Source organism: Carassius carassius, chromosome 16 (genome assembly GCF_963082965.1).
Source record: "Carassius carassius chromosome 16, fCarCar2.1, whole genome shotgun sequence".
In the NCBI taxonomy this organism is placed as follows: domain Eukaryota; kingdom Metazoa; phylum Chordata; class Actinopteri; order Cypriniformes; family Cyprinidae; genus Carassius; species Carassius carassius.
In genome coordinates, this window is record NC_081770.1 from 2,601,882 (window position 1) to 2,620,533 (window position 18,652).

The window sequence follows — 18,652 nt, forward strand, 5'->3', positions numbered from 1 at the left end:
TCTGGAGTATCGGGCAGCACTGAAACCTTGTTACCAGGAACAATGTTTTCAAAGCTCAAAAGAGGTTGTCCAAACGACAGCACTGCTGGTGCGTCTGGAAGACTAGACTCCTCTTTATCAGAAGAGGCCTGGGGTCTGTACTTGGAATTTGATTTTCTCTTTCTCTTCTTGTCATCGTCCGTCGTTTCAACGCTATAACCTGTTTGGAAGCGCACCAAATATCTCATCGCCTCTTGCCAAGATTCTAGAGCAGGGAATAATGAATGAAAGTCAGTTATCCACCATAAACAGACAAAGAAAATACACAGATGAAATGCAAATGCACATGTCAGAACCATTTACCTGCTCCCTTCATAAACTTAAAATGATGTTTCTCCCAGGTGCTGTGTGGAGGCGTGCAGCGGATGGCTAAATTGTTGCCTTTGTTTTTTTTGCGGAGGTTAAATGGGGGCCAATAGCACATGCCCTCGCTGAGCCACACTTGTGGAACCACTGCAAATGGCTGATCCTCCTCATCAATAAACTGAACAATGGCAAACAGCATCTAAAATAGAGGAAAAACGTGCATAAAGTAAAAATTGATTAATTTCCAGGCAAAATAAATTAAATTCTCACCCCTTCAAAAAAGCAGTCATTTTTACAAGTAGATCAACGGAAAACCAGCCTTTCCATCCGGGCAAGAAAGAAGATAATATTTCTTCTGCACATTTGCTATATGGGTAAAGCGGAGTGTATCTGATAGGCCAGATAAATGAAAAATGCTTAGCTTGGAAGATTCTACAGGGTAAGTGAAGAAATCAACCATGTTCCGGAACCTCTTGTAGATGAGCAAAGTGTTGTCCATTTCATCAATGACGGCATTCTGTATAACAACTATGTCTTTATTTTCCAACAGGACACAGTTGTCTCCCTATGAACGTTTCACAACAAAGTCTTGAAAGTAACACTCCTCATACTGCTTTTTCACAGAAAGACCGTTGAGAAGTGTCCATGTTTGTGCTCTCTCAAGGACCTTGTTTTGGAGATGTTTGTTCTGCTGTGCTGACTTCTCTCCGACAATCGGCAAACAACCTGCTCCAGTGGTTGTGCAGGCTTGCGCAACAGTTTCTTCAGACGCCCAAGGAAGTTTTCAAATGGGAAGCATGAGATGTTATCAAGGACACCATACTTTTTGGCATCTTGGCTGAGGTGCACCAATCCATGCATGTTGTATGTCACATGTTCTTTTCCATAAAGTTTGCTGCAGTGATCAACAAAGAGAACCAATATTCTGTGTGCATAGTCTGCAAGGTCAGCACACAGGGACACATTCAGTAGGATGGTAATGCCAACTGAAAGCAGCATGAAGTTGTTGTACACTTGAGTTGGTACAAGGCCTTTTAAGCTGACAGTGTACAAGAGGAACTGCCTGAATTCTGTAGCTTTCCAACGCTCAACATCTTCCATGGATTGTTGCTTCCTGTTGAACTCGCACGGAACATGAGGTGTGAAGGTTAGCCTAACCCTAACTAACAATGCATTTACCTTTAAAGCCAAAACGATTGTCCAACAGTAGGGCTCTTGTGTGAAGTTTACCAGTTATGCTCCAGTCAAAGTATCTGCAAGAAAATGTGAACCACATTGTTAAAAAAAAAGCTGTAAAAAAAAAAAGATCAGCCAAACGTGGAACAGTGAAATTGTTAAAAAATAAAATGTACTCATTCAGTGTAGTGATTCAAGTGAACAGCACTGTCCTCAAACATAAAAAGTACAGCACTTCAGATAAATATAACTCATCATAATCCCCTTAAATCCTAGAAGTACAGTAGCAACACAGCACGTGCTAGCTAACACTTGCTAGTCACTGTAACTACATTGTGAACTGAACTAGCAGCATATTTTGATCTGACAAACAAAATAATTTAAACAACCTATATCATTCTGCTTTGTTAGAAAACACCAAATAATTTAAGTTATACTTAAGTCTTTCTAGATGTAAAGCTTTGGATACCTACTGTAGCTAGTTACATTTCTACATGTAACGTAACTAGCAACATTGCTTAACCTCAGTCTGTAAGTTACTGTAACAAAGGCAAAACAGCAGGTGTTAGCTAACAATTGCTAGCCACTCTAGCTACTGGACTAGCAGCTACTTGTTCAGACAAACAAAATCATTTAAACAACCTATATACAACGTTAGTTTTGTAAGAAAACACTAGATGTAAAGCTTTGGCTACGTACTGAAGCTAGACACATTTCAACATGCTTGAACAGTGTAAAAAAGGCGAAACAGCATGTGTTAGCTAACACCCTGAACTAGACTAGCAGCCTGCGTGTCGCAACAAACAAATGAAAACAACCTAGCGTTACTGGTATGATCATTCGGTTTAGTTAGAAAACAACACAAGTTATACTGATCAGTCTAGTCGTAGATTTTGCTACCTACTGCTGTAACCACATAACCACATGGGCGGCGGCATAATTGCCCATACAAGTAACTGTTTACGTAGTTAATTCGACTGACCAAAACTAACTTAAAACACATACGTGCTCACACTCGTATAAACATACGTATCTTAGAAGAAAAGAAAAACTCAACGCCTGGAAGAAACAAAGTAGTTATTACAGAAAGTTAATTGTAACATGGCGGCAACTTTGTAAACAAGGCTAACTTACTTTAGCCTTACTTTAGCTTGACTAGTAAGGCAAGAACAAAGATAACTACAGATTTTACAAAGATAAACTAAAAACAATGTAAACATAATATTGCGTTAAGGAAACATGTACTTAAACGATGGTAGTCCACAGAAACTCGCGAATGAGCAGCGAACTGATGAATGTGTGCTAGTTATGTTGTTTGGGGTGGGGCCAGGAGCTCAGTGGCTCCAGTGCGTCATCGAGCCACCGTTTTAGCTCCGCCCAAAAAAAACATTTATAATGTGTTTAGATTTTTTTTTAAGACACTGTCTTAAACATTTGTACAGGTCGCAATTGCAAATTAATCCCTTATACATGTAAAAAGTAAAAAAATATAAAATAATCGAGGTTGGAAAAAAATGAAAGACATAAAACGACATTTCCTGGAATGGCAGAAAGACAAAATATTTCTAAATATTTCATAAATCTGCCAGTGCAGCTGTGAAACCAGAGGAGATTTTAGATTTTAGTTTATCCTTCTGATCAGGTCAAAACAGAGATTTTCCTGTTTATGATAGGCTATTACCATGGTTGCAAATGAATAAAAAATTATAAAGTATAGACCTACCCAAGATTTTGGCCATGTTGCAGATGTCTTTCACTGTTCACTGATTTAGCCAGGCATTAGTGAAAAGTCTAACTTAATCAATTTATTCAGCTAAATTGTTCATACCATGAATTAAATATCTATTTTAAAACCTAATCAGAATCAGAAAGATATTTATTGCCAAGTAAGTTTTACAAAAGGAATTATTTTTGGTTTATGTATGTCTCAATTGTGCATAAATCAAAGAAATGTAAACAATTTTCACTTAAGTGCATAAAATAATTTTACATATAGCCTATTAGGCTACTCTATCGCTTCAGAGTAATTTAAATGTCATTTCCTAAACCTTACCTTATCATGGAATCAAGAGTCAAGAATAAACCCTAATGGCTTAAAAAAAAAAAAAAAAAAAAAAAAAAAAAAAAAAAAAAACCTAATATGGGATTTAATTCACATATAGGCTATTATGATTTTTTAATCGCTTCAAATGTGAAAAGTAGTTAAAATGCTGTCAGTTCCACTTCCATTCTAACTCCCAACATGCTAAAAACATAGCCATGGCTGCTGGTCGATTTTAGTAGAAATCCTTGTATTTCAAAGCGGCTTGCCGCCAGCCGGCCGCGGTCCATTAGACTGAGGCAACCGCCAAAGAAAATGAAGCAGTCGGCCTGCATCTCGCGAGAAATGGGAGTGACGTATTCGGCGGCAAACGTTTCATCCCCGCCAGCGGGACGCACCTATAGCCGACAGCTTAGGGCCGGCGGCAAAAAGAAGCCGTGTGGATATTTTTTGCTATCTGGGTCTGTAAAGGTTTGACATATTTACACCAAACTTTGTATGTGCCATTGTAACCTCACACTGACCACGGCACATGAATTTGGTAACAGCGCCACCTATTGGCCAAGAGTAGTAAACCATTCATTTATCTTTAATTATGAAATTTCCAAAAATGCTAATAACTTTTGATTGCATTAGGCTATTGTTATGAAACTGGTCTCAAAATATTCTCTGGGTCGTCCCGACAACAAACATACCAGTTTTCCGCCATTTTGATTTATGTTAAAAACCAATTTTTTCTAACTCCTCCTCAATTGTTGGTCTGATTTTCACCAACATCGAGTCAGATCATCTTCAAAAAGTTATATATTTCGTGTTGATTGACAAAACCGTTTTCGTACAGTACCGTTAAACATTTTAGACTTGGTGCCAAAATTACTCTGAGGCTATATCTTTGCGAAGCTTTGACAATGACAACAAACATTGTGTCTTCCGTTGTCACCTCACACTGACCATTCCACATCAATTTGATAGCAGTGCCACCTATTGGACAAGAGTAATAAACCATTCATTAACCATTAATAATTACATTTATTGAAATGCTAATAACTTTTTATTACATTAGCCTATTGCAATGAAATAAAATATTCCTAACTTTGTACATGCCATAGTCACCTCACATTGACCATGTCACACTAATTTGGTAACAGCCCCACCTATTAGTCAAACGTAATAAGCCAATAAATCATATAAATGTGGTTGTATTTATGATTCTTCAGGCATTTTGACTAAAATAATCTTAAAATGGTTTTAATTACTCATTCCTGCAGTTGGTCTGAAGCTTGCTAGGTTAGGCAACACGTCTCAGGACCTACTCATTGTCGAAATCATACTCTAGATTTAATATTGTCACATGGAATTGATGTTTATGTTGTTGAAATTATGCAGCCAAATGATGATATATCAGATCATTATTTAGTTTTGTGCAAACTTTATATAGCCAAAATTGTAAATTATACTTCTTGTTACAAGTATGGTAGAACCATCACTTCAACCACAAAAGACTGCTTTGTAAGTTATCTTCCTGATGTATCCGAATTTCTTAGCATATCCAAAACCTCAGAACAACTTGATGATGTAACAAAAACTATGGACTCTCTCTTTTCTAGCATTTTAAATACATTTGCTCCTTTACGCTTAAGGAAGATTAAGGAAAACAGTCTGACACCATGGTATAATGAGCATACTCGCACCCTAAAGAGAGCAGCCCAAAAAATGGAGCGCAGCTGGAGGAAAACAAAACTAAAGGTATTTCGTATTGATTGGCGGGAAAGTAACCTATCCTACAGAAAAGCATTAAAAACTGCTAGGTCAGATTACTTTTTTTCTCTTTTAGAAGAAATCAAACATAACCCCAGGTATTTATTTAATACAGTGGCTAAATTAACGAAAAATAAAGCCTCAACAAGTGTTGACATTTCCCAACATCACAGCAGTAATGACTTTATGAACTACTTGTAAAATCGATACTATTAGATATAAAATTGTAACCATTCAGCCGTCAGCTACAGTATCACATCAGACAGTACACTATAGATCCCCTGAGGAACAGTTCCACTCATTCTCTACTATAGGAGAGGAAGAATTGTATAAACTTGTTAAATCATCTAAACCAACAACATGTATGTTAGACCCTATACAATCTAAGCTCCTAAAAGAGGTGCTTCCAGAAGTCATAGATCCTCTTCTGACAATTATTAATTCCTCATTGTCATTAGAATATGTCCCCAAAACCTTCAAACTGGCTGTTATTAAGCCTCTTATCAAAAAAAAACGACAACTTGACCCCAAAGAACTAGTTAAATATAGACCGATCTCGAATCTCCCTTTTCTGTCCAAGATACTAGAAAAGGTAGTATCCTCACAATTATATTCCTTCTTAGAGAAAAATGGTATCTGTGAGGATTTCCAGTCAGGATTTAGACCGTATCAAAGTACTGAGACTGCTCTCCTTAGAGTTACAAATGACCTGCTCTTATCATCTGATCTGATCATCTGATCATCTGGCATTAATGGAAGTGCATTAGCATTGTTTAAATCATACTTATATGACTGCCATCAATTCGTAGAAGTGAATGAAGAGGTATCATATCGATAACAAGTGGAGTATGGAGTACCTCAAGGCTCAGTACTAGGGCCGTTACTCTTCAGGCTTTATATGTTACCCTTGGGAGATATCATCAGGAAACATGCTGTTAGCTTTCACTGTTATGCTAATGATACTCAGCTCTATATTTCTTCGAGTAATTTCTACCTGCTAAATTCTGAAAAAACAGAGGTGTTAATTATAGGACCTAAAAACTCTCAAAAAAACTCAGTTCTTCGTCATCAGTTAGGAACCTAGGTGTGCTATTTGATAGCAATCTTTCCTTAGAAAGCCAAGTTTCTAGCATTTATAAAATGGCATTTTCCCATCTAAAAATATATCCAAATTATGGCCTATGCTCTCAATGTCAAATGCAGAAATGTTAATCCATGCATTTATGACCTCAAAGTTAGATTATTGTAATATTTTATTCGGTGGTTGTTTTGCACTCTTAGTAAACAAACTAAAGCTAGTCCAAAATGCAGCAGCTAGAGTTCTTACTAGAACAGGAAGTATGACCATATTAGCCCGGTCCTGTCAACACTGCACTGGCTCCCTATCAAACATTGTATAGATTTTAAAATATTGCTTATTATTTATAAAGCCCACAATGGTTTAGCACCTCAGTATTTGAATGAGCTCTTGTTACATTATAATCCTACACGTCCGCTGCGTTCTCAAACATTTGATAATACCTAGAACAGTGGTTCCCAAACTTTTTCAGCTCACGGCCCACACAACCAAACACATATATTTGCGCGGCCCACTGCAAAAAAATTAACTGACCCCGCTATTGTTGGGTTAATAACTTAGTTCTCTAGATTGTTAACTGTATTTATTGAATGTACTAGGGCTGTGCGATATGGACAAAAAAAAAAAAAAAATTGATCAATTTTGCTATATCGATTTTATTCGCAATTTTGACACACAGATATGCTTTACAGTCATAAATGCATTCAGGATGAATTTTAAACATATTTCCAAAAGAAAACTAATTAGAGCTTTATCAAAAAGTTCTATAGAACATCTATAGAACAGACATAAGTCAAAATAATCACTTTAGTAATAAAGGTGTAACAAAATTTCTAGACTTATGGCAAAAATATATAAATCCAGGGACTTTTTTTTCTTTTTTGCCATGCACTGTTCATAGAGCTCATTGATTGTAGTGGTGTCTCAGGTGTTGAAATACATTTGTTATACAGTCGTGGCCAAAAGTTTTGAGAATTACATAAATATTAGTTTTCAAAAAGTTTGCTGCTAAACTGCTTTTAGATCTTTGTTTCAGTTGTTTCTGTGATGTACTGAAATATAATTACAAGCACTTCATACGTTTCAAAGGCTTTTATCGACAATTACATGACATTTATACAAAGAGTCAGTATTTGCAGTGTTGGCCCTTCTTTTTCAGGACCTCTGCAATTCGACTGGGCATGCTCTCAATCAACTTCTGGGCCAAATCCTGACTGATAGCAACCCATTATTTCATAATCACTTCTTGGAGTTTGTCAGAATTAGTGGGTTTTTGTTTGTCCACCCGCCTCTTGAGGATTGACCACAAGTTCTCAATGGGATTAAGATCTGGGGAGTTTCCAGGCCATGGACCCAAAACTTCAACATTCTGGTCCCCGAGCCACTTAGTTATCACTTTTGCCTTATGGCACGGTGCTCCATCGTGCTGGAAAATGCATTGTTCTTCACCAAACTGTTGTTGGATTGTGGGAAGAAGTTGCTGTTGGAGGGTGTTTTGGTACCATTCTTTATTCATGGCTGTGTTTTTGGGCAGAATTGTGAGTGAGCCCACTCCCTTGGATGAGAAGCAACCCCACACATGAATGGTGTCAGGATGCTTTACTGTTGGCATGACACAGGACTGATGGTAGCGCTCACCTTTTCTACTCCGGACAAGCCTTTTTCCAGATGCCCCAAAGAATCGGAAAGAGGCTTCATCGGAGAATATGACTTTGCCCCAGTCCTCAGCAGTCCATTCACTATACTTTCTGCAGAAGATCAATCTGTCCCTGATGTTTTTTTTGGAGAGAAGTGGCTTCTTTGCTGCCCTTCTTGACACCAGGCCATCTTCCAAAAGTCTTCGCTTCACTGTGCTTGCAGATGCGCTCACACCTGCCTGATGCCATTCCTGAGCAAGCTCTGCACTGGTGGCACTCCGATCCCGCAGCTGAATCCTCTTTAGGAGACGATCCTGGCACTTGCTGGACTTTCTTGGACACCCTGAAGCCTTCTTTACAAGAATTGAACCTCTTTCCTTGAAGTTCTTGATGATCCTATAAATTGTTGATTTAGGTGCAATCTTAGTAGCCACAATATCCTTGCCTGTGAAGCCATTTTTATGCAACGCAATGATGGCTGCACGCGTTTCTTTGCAGGTCACCATGGTTAACAATGATTTCAAGCATCACCCTCCTTTTAACATGTCAAGTCTGCCATTCTAACCCAATCAGCCTGACATAATGATCTCCAGCCTTGTGCTCGTCAACATTCTCACCTGAGTTAACAAGACGATTACTGAAATGATCTCAGTAGGTCCTTTAATGACAGCAATGAAATGCAGTGGAAAGGTTTTTTTGGGATTAAGTTCATTTTCATGGCAAAGAAGGACTATGCAATTCATCTAATCACTCTTCATAACATTCTGGAGTATATGCAAATTGCTATTCTAAAAACTTAAGCAGCAACCTTTCCAATTTCCAATATTTATGTAATTCTCAAAACTTTTGGCCACGACTGTACATTATACAGGTTCACATGTACTCCGTTTGCAGTGTGTATAAAGTATGTGTGAGCGGTGCAGAAACAGCAGTAAGAGTGCGCTTATTGTAACGCGAAAGTACATTAAAATAATGCACGAATCTCTCTGCTCGCACACAGATTTCCATTGCTCTGTCAGGAAACCAGACGTGCTTGCTCAGATACATGCTGCTCTTGCCCGGAGAGGGCGTGTGCACTTAAAACATGTCTCCTATCACTTAAAGGGGTTGTTCGGGATTTTTGACATCGGACCTCATTTTTAGGTCAGCCTGGTTGTTATTCATCAGTGGAGACATTTTTTTAAAAAAATTATCCAGTCTTTATATTTGGATAGTTGGCCGATGCGCGAATCAATGGGTATATGTTAGCCAGCCATTAAAAACCGTTTTACCCACTCCACAGTGCACCAAACGCAAATCAATTATAACACTAGACTATCTATGCAAATGTCCGTTGAGAGAATAATGTTAGAAATCAAACTTACCTTTCATCTCAATGATCCTAAAGGAACTAGTTTCTCAGCCGCTGCGGAATTTTACTTTGCTCCGGTTAGTAATGCGGCAAAAAGTAAACACAGAACAGAAGCGCACTACAGTCGTTACATCCAGCTAACCGGCTCACTCGGTTGCCTAGGTAATCAATATCACTCCGCTGCTGCTGTCGACAAAGCTTATGATTACAGGGAACAAATTATAACTAATGCAATGTGATGAAAGGTAAGTTTGATTTCTAACATTATTCTATCAACGGACATTTGCATCTATAGTCTAGTGTTATAATTGATTTGCGTTTGGTGCACTGTGGAGCGGGTAAAACGGTTTTTAATGGCTGGCTAACATATACCCATTGACTCGCGCTAGCCTAGCATCGGCTATCTATCCAAATATAAAGACTGGATAATTAAAAAAAAAAAAATGTCTCCACTGATAACAACCAGGCTGACTTAAAAATGAGGTCCGATGTCAAAAATCCCGAACCACCCCTTTAAACTGCATCCTGTGCACTCACAACCCTCTCTATGCTAATGTGCTAGATATTAATTATTTTCGCACATTTTTATTTCTAGCTTTTTACCGCTTGCAGTGTGAACGCTCTGATCCATTAACATGGGCTCAGAAAAAAGGCGCATCACAGACAGTGTGTGAACCTGGAGTTAAGTAGGCATATCTGTTCTGTTCTCGCGCTAGATGCGTTGCATTCTGATTGGATCGGATAGCAAACTGCGGGAGGTCAGGGCCGTGGAAAAACGTGCACGCTCAAATCGAACAGAAAATACAGAACTGAACAGGAAATAACTCAGGCTGGCACCGCTCAGCAAAACGGGAAAACCATATCCAGCGAGAGCTCGGCAGCGGACAGACAGTCAGCAGGGCAAGCTATCAGGAGGGAACATGTTGACAGCCATTTATGCATGTATGAATTTGTTGTTCTGTAGCATATGCAGCAAAAATATAAATTGGTGGTTTATTCTTAAACCAATCAGCGAGCTCGAATAGTGGAAGCAAACTTACAGTCTAATTTTTTTTGTTATTTAATTATAAATATGAAATGTTATTATGTTATGACTTAGACATTTTTACATATATTAACAATATTATTATTTCTTTTAATAGTAATTGGCGCCCCACCTGTAGGGCCGCGGCCCACAGGTTGAAAACCACTGACCTAGAATATCAAAATCAACTGCGGGCGGCAGATCCTTTTCCCATTTGGCGCCTAAACTCTGGAATAACCTACCTAACATTGTTCGGGAGGCAGACACACTCTTGCAGTTTAAATCTAGAGAAAAGACCCATATCTTTAACCTGGCTTACACATAACATATTAATATGCTTCTAATATCCAAATCTGTTAAAGGATTTTTAGACTGCATTAATTAGGTAAACCAGAACCGGGAACACTTCCCATAACACCCATTGTACTTGCTACATCATTAGAAGAATGGCATCTACGCTAATATTAGTCTGTTTCTCTCTTATTCCGAGGTCACCGTAGCAACCAGATCCAGTCTGTATCCAGATCAGAGGGTCACTGCAGTCACCCGGATCCAGAACGTATCCAGACCAGATGGTGGATCTGCACCTAGAAAGGACCTCTACAGCCCTGAAAGACAGCGGAGACCAGGACAACTAGAGCCCCAGATACAGATCCCCTGTAAAGACCTTGTCTCAAAGGACCACCAGGACAAGGCCACAGGAAATAGATGATTCTTCTGCACAATCTGACTTTGCTGCAGCCTGGAATTTAACTGCTGGTTTCGTCTGGTCAGAGGAGAACTGGTCACCCAACTGAGCCTGGTTTCTCCCAAGGTTTTTTTCAACATTCTGTCACCGATGGAGTTTTGGTTCCTTGACACTTGCTTAGTTGGGGTCACTTCATTTACAGCGATATCGTTGACTTGATTGCAATGCACAGACACAATTTAAACTGAACAGAGATGACATCACTGAATTCAATGATGAACTGCCTTTAGCTGTCATTTTGCATTATGGACACACTGTTTTCCTAATGAATGTTGTGCAGTTGCTTTGACGCAATGTATTTTGTTTAAAGCGCTATATAAATAAAGTTGACTTGACTTGACTCTGTTGTGCTTGGCCCTGTAATTGCTGCTTGCATCTATACTTAGCTTATACTTCTTGGAATTGCTCCGTTTTTTAATAGGACCCGAGCACTGATATGAGTCCTGAACATGCCCGTATTCTATTATAGTCATAGTGCCACCTGCTGGCAACATGAAGTGGCATGGTTTACACTGCTATGGGCTCCTAACAACAATTTAAAACATGTCAGGAAATGTTAAATACACTGGCAACATGTTAGAAATATACTAAAATATGCTAAGAGCACTTAGCTAAGTGCTAAAGCTTGCTAGTAAAGTAGTGAAAAAGGAAGTTGCTATAACTCAGGCATGGAGTGTCCAAACTGCCCAAAATTTAACAAGTTTGATAAGAGTCCTGTCCTGAACACACCTACATGTCTATATTCGATTATAGTCATAACCCCACCTGCTGGCAACTGGATGTGACATGTTTAACACTGTTATGGACTCCTAGCAACAAAATAAAAAGCATTAACAAGTGTTAAATAGGCTGGCAACATTCTAGAAGCATACTGAAACATGCTAGCAACACTTAGCTAATTGTTAAAGCATGCTACTAATGCAGTGAAAAAGGAAGTTGCTGTAACTCAGGCAAGCAATGTCCGACCTGCCCCAAACTTCACAAGTTTTACAAGAGTCCTGTCCTGAACACATAGTCATAGCCCCGCCTGCTGTCAACTGGATGTGACATAACACTGTTATGGTCTCCTAGCAACATATTAAAAAGCGTCAGCAAGTGCTTACAACACTGGCAACATGCTAGAAACATACTAAAACATGCTATGAAACATGAAGTTGTTGCAACTCATGCATGCAATGCCCAATCTGCCCCAAACTTCACACGTTTTATAAGAGTCCTGGCCTGAGCACAACTAATAGTCAAAGTGTGCCAACTGGCAGCATGAAATATGGCACAAATATTTACCACTTTATAAGCATATGGCCCAATGTTTGCTGTTCTCTTATGGCCATCGGGTGGGGGTGAGCCCAGGTGCGAGGGCCCTTTCATCGCTGCTTGCAGCTTTAATTTATTTTGTTTTCAGTTTTTAGCAACATTTTATTTATTGCACTATATGGTGTTTACACATGATGAATTACTCACACATGAACATAAAGTGTCTGATTCATTGTCTTTTTTTTCTTTCTGTCTTCAGTCTGTGTGGATGCAGTAGTACAGAGAAACAGTGTCTCATCCTGACTTCAGCTCTGAATTCAAACCCATCACACCTGAGAGAACTGAACCTGAGCTGGAATAAACTACTTGGAGACTCTGGGTTGAAAAACCTTAGTGATCTACTGATGAACACACAATTCAAGCTGGAGAAACTAGAGTTAGTATCATTTTACTCTACAGTAGTTACATTGAGATTGATTCATCCAGCTTATTCACCCCAGAATACATACATTTACCATGTTCCATTGCACTGATTAACCATAATTGAAGATGATTCATCTGTGATTATGAACGAGATATTGCATACTGTAGCCTGAAAGTGAATGGCTCTGTGTATTAAACGCTGCTCCATCTGAAATCACATCAAATCACAATCAGGATAACCCCCCCCCCCCCCCGCACAATCTGCGGGTTGTCCCCCTTAAAAATATGATTTAAAAAACATGTTGTGTATTTTAAATAACAATGGTTTATACAAACCCGATTCCAAAAAAGTTGGGACACTGTACAAATTGTGAAAAAAAACGTGGAAGTTTAAAAATTCAATATTTTATTCAGAATACAACATAGATTACATATCAGATGATTAAACTGAGAAAATGTATAATTTTTAGAGAAAAATAAGTTGATTTCAAATTTGATGGCATCAACACATGTCAAAAAAGTTGGGATAACGCCGTGTTTACCACTGTGTGGTATCCGCTATTCTTTTTATAACAGTCTGCAAATATCTTGAGACTGACGAGACAAGTTGCTCAAGTTTAGCAATAGGAATGTTGTCCCATTCTTGTCTAATACAGAATTCCTCTTTATGATGCGCCAAATGTTTTCTATGGGTGAAAGACCTGGACTGCAGGCTGGCCATGCCATGATGTTGTAATTGATGCAGTATGTGGTCTGGCATTGTCATGTTGGAAAATGCAAGGTCTTCCCTGAAAGAGACGACGTCTGGATGGGAGCATATGTTGTTCTCTAACTTGGATATACCTTTCAGCATTGATGGTGCCTTTCCAGATGTGTAAGCTGCCCATGCCACACACACTCATGCAACCCCATACCATCAGAGATGCAGGCTTCTGAACTGAGCGCTGATAATAACTTGGGTTGTCCTTGTCCTCTTTAGTCCGGATAACATGGCGTCCCAGTTTTCCAAAAAGAACTTCTATTTTTGACTTGTCTGACCACAGAACAGTTTTCCACTTTGCCACAGTCCATTTTAAATGAGCCTTGGCCCAGAAAAAAAATGCCTGCACTTGTGGATCATGTTTAGATATGGCTTCTTTTTTTACCTATGGAGTTTTAGCCGGCGACGGCGAATGGCACAGTGAATTGTGTTCACTGACAATGTTTTCTGGAAGTATTCCTGAGCCCATGTTGTGATCTCCATTACAGTATCATTCCTGTATGTGATGCAGTGCCGTCTAAGGGCCTGAAGATCAGGGCATCCAGTATGGTTTTCCGGCCTTGACCCTTACACAGAGATTGTTCCAGATTCTCTGAATCTTTGGATGATATTATGCACTGAAGATGATGATAACTTCAAACTCTTTTACAATTTTCTTTGAGAAACTCCTTTCTGATATTGCTCCACAATTTTTCGTCTCACTTTCAACATTTGATATGTTATCTATATTGTATTGTGAATAAAACATAAGTTTATGAGGTTTGTAAATTATTCCATTCCTTTTTTGCTCACAATTTTTACATTGTCCCAACTTTTTTGGAATCGGGTTTGTACTTTAAATAATAGTGTAAGTATTAAAATAACAAACCCAAATGTGTTTTAAGTTTATAAATATTTTGAGAGTCCCCCTCCCTGGCCTCACAGTGCTTTGGTCCAAATGCCAGCTTTCCTCTTTAACATCACCTTCACACACGCGCGCGCGCGCGCACACACACACACACACACACACACACACACACACACACACACACACACACACACACAGTCCGGTGAGAGAGAAAAAAAGTCAAAAGCTATATAAAAATAAAAAGCTAAATAGAAATAATACAGAACAAAAAAACAAAAAATAATGGCAATAACTGAATTACAGTAAATAGTATTTGAAGTACTAAAATTATTAAAAGCAAATCTAAAATAAAAATGTAAAGGTATTATTAATACTAAATTAACACTCCCTGGTGACAGTTATTGGTGCAATAAAGTTGCACAGTATATTCAAATTTATATTGGTTTTATTGTTATCTGTTTTTTTTATTTAAATATTATATTTGTCTGTCTATTTTAAATTGTACTGCAGCATCTCAAAAAGGTTAGAAGGGTAGCAGGTTAGATATTTCCTTTACTATATTTATTTTTCATGATTCAGTTTCAGTCTTTTTTTTAAGCCAATTTTAAAAGCTATATTTGTCGGTCCTAATGCACAAAAGTAGCCCAGACTAATCACGCTTCAAGGGGGTCCTTTGTTAAAAATAGCGTTCCAGCACATGGTGTGACCCATCAAATTTAACAATATATTTGTTATACAATAATAATAATAATAATAACAGTAATGATATTACTTGAGTGAATCAAGTGTGATAATACTATTTTATATATAAAATAATATAAAAAAGGGAGTATTAAATACAAATTATTATTTTATAGTAAACTTGTAAGTCGCTTTGGATAAAAGTGTCTGCTAAATGACTAAATGTAATGTAAATGTAAGGTTTTGTCAATTTTTTTATTTGTATTATGTTTTAATTATTGCTCTGTATAGTGTTAACACAAGATGAATTACTCACACATGAACATAACGTGTCTGATTCATTGCGTTTTCTCTTTCTGTCTTCAGTCTGTGTGGATGCAGTATTACAGAAGAACAGAATGTCATCCTGACTTCAGCTCTGAAATCAAACCCATCACACCTGAGGGAACTGAACCTGAGCAGGAATAAATTAGGAGACTCTGGAGTGAAACACCTCAGTGATCTACTGATGAACACACAATTCAAGCTGGAGAAACTAGAGTTAGTATCATTATACTCTATAGCAGTTACACTGAGATTACGGTTTACTTTCAGGAAAAGGAAAGGAAACTATGTGACGTGTGGCCATGTATAGTGTTACAAGCCAGACTCTCTATCCATTAGGCCACGACTGACCCAATAAAACAAAAACAGAAGAGAAAAGAATAACAAAATAGATTAAGATATAGGATCGACTTTAGAGCTACTTAAAATCACATTAAAAAGTCACCATGAAATTAAAGTTGACAGTTATTATTTTTTGTGGAATATTGCAGTGCTGAATGGATTTATCTGTGCACATAATGTTTTTCTAATTGATGTGTCCTCCTGATCTTTCATCTGAATAACTTTCCTTCTTACTCACAACATCATCTCTTCTCTCCTCTGATGATGGAGCAGGAAAATCTGTCAATCACCGGAGATCACAGGAATAACAAATCACAGCAATCCAGTTCATTAATGAACCTTTCTTTTCACATTCACTCAGACATACTATACAATTTATTAATGATACAATACTCTTAAAATTTCTTTAGGTAAATTGTAATTGGGTCATTCTACAGAAACGTCCACATTTGGTATGGCAAGATCTCTTAAAATTGATTTCTTTTTCTAACATTTAAACTTAGACCACATTATTAGATTACCCTTTGACTTTATGAGTACACATAAATAACAGCTTAATGATTTTTTATTTTTTGTGTGCATGTATTTACCCATAAGGAAGGTGACACCAGTGACAGTAACACCAGTGACAATTTTCATGAAAACTGCATTTTACAAAATGGCTGCTGCAAGGTATCAAACCACATGTTGTCAATCATGGTATACTCACTAAATTAAGTAGTTTAATCCATTTGTATTCTAGTTTTTTAAAATGCCCAAACAATAAAAGAGGTCATACCAGTGTCTTCAACTAAAAGCTTCATATGAAATCATGAGATAAATGAGAAGATTTCTGATAATTGAAAAGAGACAGTGGACTTAACATGGGCTTCTCTTCATAGATCTCCAGGAAATTGGAAGAAGGAAGTCGAGTGATGTCATCAGTGTGATTGTTATTTCAAAATAAGAGCTTTTTTGTTAAACGGTAACACCAGTGACACAATTCCAGGGGACCACTACTTTCATTATATATTTTATAATATTTATTTAGCATTTTGTTTTTTAATGTAATTTACATCATATATTTGAAAGTTATGGACACATGGTTGTATTTTAAATGGAAGAAAACACTGTTTTTGACCTCAAAATAAAGCATTTTCCCTCTGTACATGACTGTGGGGACGAGCACTTCTGTGGTGCTTGGAATTCTAATTAATTAATAAAAATCAAATATTGCCACATTGATGGCTCAAGAAAGTGTAATTGTTCAAATAACATATTGTTTCATTTTAAAATATAAAAAAAAATAGTGTGTATAAAAAAAATAAAGTGTTTTTCAAGTGTAATATTTCTGTAAAGGCTAGGGACAGAAAAATGGACATTTCCGTAGAATGACGCAATTCAGAAACAGAATTTGTCGCGCTTGTTGTGGGTGACTGACAGACAGCCTCCGCGGCGCGCATGAGAGATCTCGCAGATCTCACAGACAAATGTCTTAATATGATCGCACATTGTAAATGTTTGGTTAGATAAAATGTGCACAATAACATTATTAAGCAAAAATACATAGTACATTATTTTTTCCCCTCCAGTACCGAAAGCAGAACCGATACCGTCAGATCTTACTGATACTACGGTCTTTCATAATTTAGCCCCGGGTCCATTTTAATACCGGGTTTCATATTATTTTCCCTTTTTATTTTCTAATATATTATATATTTGAATACATTTAATAACATATTGATGATACATATATTATATAATATATTGCAAAATATACAAATGATTGCCGCTTTCAATATATTGCAATATATTGGAAAAAATAAATATATATATAAGAATATATGCTTAATATATTACATTATAATTTCCAATATACTGCAATATATTTTTGTTTCATAAGGGGTGGCGCGGCCTAAGCTTTTGTTCTTATACTTTAAGTAGTTTTGAAACCAGTACTTTTACACTTTTACTTGAGTAAAAAGCTTGAGTTGATACTTTAACTTCTACAAAATTATTTTTAAACCCTAGTATCTTCTACTTGAGTAATGAATGTGAATAATTTTGACACCAGTGAATTACTCACACATGAACATAACGTGTCTGATTCATAGGTTTTCTCTTTCTGTCTTCAGTCTGTGTGGATGCAGTATTACAGAGAAACAGAGTATCATCCTGACTTCAGCTCTAAAATCAAACCCATCACACCTGAGAGAACTGGACCTGAGCGGGAATCAAATAAAAAACACAGGAGTGAATCACTTATGTGATGTACTGAAGGATTCACACTGTAAACTAGAGAGATGGAGGTCAGTAACATTCACATACAAGAATAAAAATTATGAAAACTGTTTAACTCTTATGTGCTATTCAAGGTCTTTTGAGACCCCAAATGATGTTTGCTGAAATACAAACTAAATATTCCCTTTATTTAAATGGCATGAGACTTTGTATGGTTGTCAACACTTGGTAACTCTACAAATAGAAATATTAATTCAATTTATATCTGGTTGTGTGTCATTGTTAAAAAAAGTCACTCTCTGGAGACCCACATTGAAATCAATACTCGCATAACAACCCACTCACACCCCATCAAAAATGTCAAGTCAAGTCACCTTTATTTATATAGCGCTTTACACAAAAGACATTGCGTCAAAGCAACTGAACAACATTCATGAGGAAAACAATGCGTCAATAATACAAAATGACAGTTAAAGGCAGTTCATCATTGAATTCAGTGATGTCATTTCTGTTCAGTTTAATTAGTATCTGTGCATTCATTTGCAATCAAATTAACGATATCGCTGTAGATGAAGTGACCCTAACTAACCAAGCCAGAGGTGACAGCAGCAAGGAACCAAAACTCCATCGGTGACAGAATGGA

General features: G+C 37.4%; 1 protein-coding gene across 1 annotated transcript in view; it reads left to right on the plus strand.

Annotated features, from left to right (window-relative positions):
• LOC132159297 (ribonuclease inhibitor-like) overlaps window positions 1–18,652 on the plus strand; it is a 42,777-nt gene that overhangs the window by 17,347 nt on the left and 6,778 nt on the right. Inside the window, exons 4-6 of the mRNA XM_059568821.1 lie at window positions 12,672–12,848; window positions 15,490–15,663; window positions 17,904–18,077. Of these exons, the coding sequence (XP_059424804.1) occupies window positions 12,672–12,848; window positions 15,490–15,663; window positions 17,904–18,077 (525 nt within the window). The remainder of the gene's footprint in view (window positions 1–12,671; window positions 12,849–15,489; window positions 15,664–17,903; window positions 18,078–18,652) is intronic.